Source organism: Seriola lalandi, unplaced genomic scaffold (assembly GCF_002814215.2).
Source record: "Seriola lalandi dorsalis isolate HSWRI2012SDOR001 ecotype SW California unplaced genomic scaffold, Sedor1 jcf7180002052044, whole genome shotgun sequence".
NCBI lineage: Eukaryota > Metazoa > Chordata > Actinopteri > Carangiformes > Carangidae > Seriola > Seriola lalandi.
Window position 1 is genome coordinate 52,665 of NW_019522597.1, and position 2,500 is coordinate 55,164.

The following is a 2,500-nucleotide window of genomic DNA, read 5'->3' on the forward strand; positions in this document are numbered from 1 at the left end:
AAAACATTCGATTCCAACAGAAATCACAATATCTGTCAAAATAATCACATGGCTTTTCTTGGTGTCGTGCATCTGTAGTCGTTATAATCCACGACGTCAGCTCGGAATCTGAGCTTCATTATTCTACGTCGACTGACGGTGTCGACGCGTCATTCAGATTTTTCCGGTGCTCAGGACGTTCCTGTATGTTTTTCTGCTGGACTGCTGTGAACCCAGAGACCTCCGGAGTGTGTCGGCTACACCAGAGAGATCTCACTGCATCTAACACACACACACACACACACACACACACACACACACACACACACACACAGAGCAGAGAGCAGCTGAATCCTGGTTCAACACAAAGTCTGAACACAGACGTTAAAACTAAACTTACAGACACCAGCAGCTTGTTCAGGCGTCTCGTCTGTTTCCTGGTTGATGTCTACAATATAATAACGGTCTGATGGTCAAAGACTGTCAGGTGACGTCAAAGAAAACGTGGCCTCTCCAGAGCCGGTGTTTGGTTTGTCCCTTCAGGGCCACTGTAGAAACATGGCGGCTCTGTAGTTGTGACAGGGATGAAGTCAGTGTCTTGACTCCTGTCAGCTGCTGTGTAACGACCTGAGGGAAGAGCTGCTTCACCAATCATCATCCATTCAGTACATTTAGTCTTTAGAAAGGGTTGATCTCACTGCAGAACACTTTGTTCTGCTGTAACATGAAAACCGTGATTGTGCAAAGAAAAAAACAAAGACTGATCCTGATTTAAACCCTGACCGACATTCAGCTGGTGAAGTGGGCCGGAGTTTGGAGACTGAACGCCGAGGTGACGCCAGAACTCACAGCCACACTGAAGGAAGACATGGGACAGCGTTTAGGTGCACTAAAGCTGTCCCATGGGTGCAGCTCAGGGCTCAGAGGAGTCTGGTTGTGATTTCTGGTGTCACTGTTCACCGCAGGGCAGAGAGCAGCCGGGAGGCGGCAGAGTCAGAGCTGTTGATTGGTGTTTATTAATCCTAAGTCTGGCAGAAAAACATACAGGCTTCCTCCTGAGAGCGCGGCAGGTGAGTTCATCACGCCACTCTACGTTGTGTTCATCAAGGCTTTTAGTTTGAAAGGCTCAGAGGAAGTGAAGCTGTGATGTTTGTGTTTGTCTCTGCAGGAGCTTCATCGCGGAGATGCAGCTGTTTGTGAAGCAGCTCGGCAGAAGTAAGAAAGGTTTCCGTCTCAATGATGTGATTTTTGTTTTTGTTTTTTCCTCCACGCCAGTGACAGTCAGAGCAGCCATTTTGAAGTTCGGCACAAACAACACGAGGACTCGAGGACGAACTGAACAGATTTTGGTGAAAGAAACATGTTTGTTTGGTACAAGACCAACAGAAATCACATCGTCGTCATGGAACAAAATGAAAATGAAAGAATAACCACTCCAGCTGAAGTCACTTGGTTCTTCAGTCGACTGGCTGCCAGTATCTCGTAGAGCCGATGTTCAGGTTCCTGTTTTCAAAGCTCTTCCTGGTTTGGGAGCGGCTCACGCTGCAGCTTGTTTTAACTGGAACTGCAGAACAACCTGCAAACAGCTGCCAGAGATTCAAACCACGGCTCGTCAGAATTCTGCTCTGAAGCGCCTCTAGTGGCCAAAACCTTGTTGTTTGTATAACTGTCATTTTAAAAGTCAGATTTCAAAGTAAAGCTCAGCTGGCTTGAGGCAGGAGTGTCTGGGTCATGTGCTCTGCTCCGTGTGCTCCGCAGGGATCACGGCTCGAGAGCACGGCTCCAACAAGAAGCTGGCGGCGCAGTCGTGCGCTCTGTCTCTGATCCGGCAGCTGTATCACCTGGGAGTGATCGAGGCGTACTCCGGCGTCACCAAGAAGAAGGAGGGAGAAACTGTACGGCTGAGAGAAGCTCCGCCTTTTACTTTTTAAAATGGAAACATCAGAAAACCAACATGTGTTTGACTGTGTGTGTGTGTGTGTGTGTGTCTGTGTCTGTGTGTGTCTGTGTGTGTGTCCAGTTGGAGGTGTTTGAGGTCAGCGTGTCTCCAGACCTCCAGCAGCAGCTGGCCACCGTGGTCCAGGAGCTGGGAGTCCACATCCCCCCACCGGTGAGTCACCTGACAGCAGCCTCATCATCATCATCATCATCATCACCCTCAGCGAACACTGTGTGTTTTTAACCTGACACCTGTTCCCTGGGTCGTCCCGTGCAGCCTGCAGACCCCAGCGGCTCAGTGTCTCTGGTTCAGGGGAAGATGGCGACGTTCGAGCCGTCGCAGCGCCAGAGCGGAGCCGGCGTCGTCCCCTGGTCGCCGCCTCAGGTGAACTGGAACCCCTGGACCAGCAGCAACATCGATGAAGGACCACTGGCCTACGTGAGTCTGTGTTCTGACGGTCTGAGTGTGTAACTCACTGATAACGTCACTACAAACATGTTGTGACATGTTTTCTTTTCCCAGTGCACTCCGGAGCAGATCAGCGGCGACCTGCACGACGAGCTGATGGACCAGCTGCAACAT

General features: G+C 50.4%; 1 protein-coding gene across 1 annotated transcript in view; it reads left to right on the forward strand.

Annotated features, from left to right (window-relative positions):
- The window catches only part of dhx9 (DEAH (Asp-Glu-Ala-His) box helicase 9), a 14,425-nt gene that overhangs the window by 2,447 nt on the left and 9,478 nt on the right, over positions 1 to 2,500 (forward strand). Inside the window, exons 6-10 of the mRNA XM_087172108.1 lie at positions 1,148 to 1,194; positions 1,738 to 1,874; positions 2,000 to 2,089; positions 2,195 to 2,356; positions 2,441 to 2,500. The exon at positions 2,441 to 2,500 is cut by the window's right edge and continues 18 nt beyond it. Coding sequence (XP_087028234.1) covers positions 1,148 to 1,194; positions 1,738 to 1,874; positions 2,000 to 2,089; positions 2,195 to 2,356; positions 2,441 to 2,500 — 496 coding nt within the window. The remainder of the gene's footprint in view (positions 1 to 1,147; positions 1,195 to 1,737; positions 1,875 to 1,999; positions 2,090 to 2,194; positions 2,357 to 2,440) is intronic.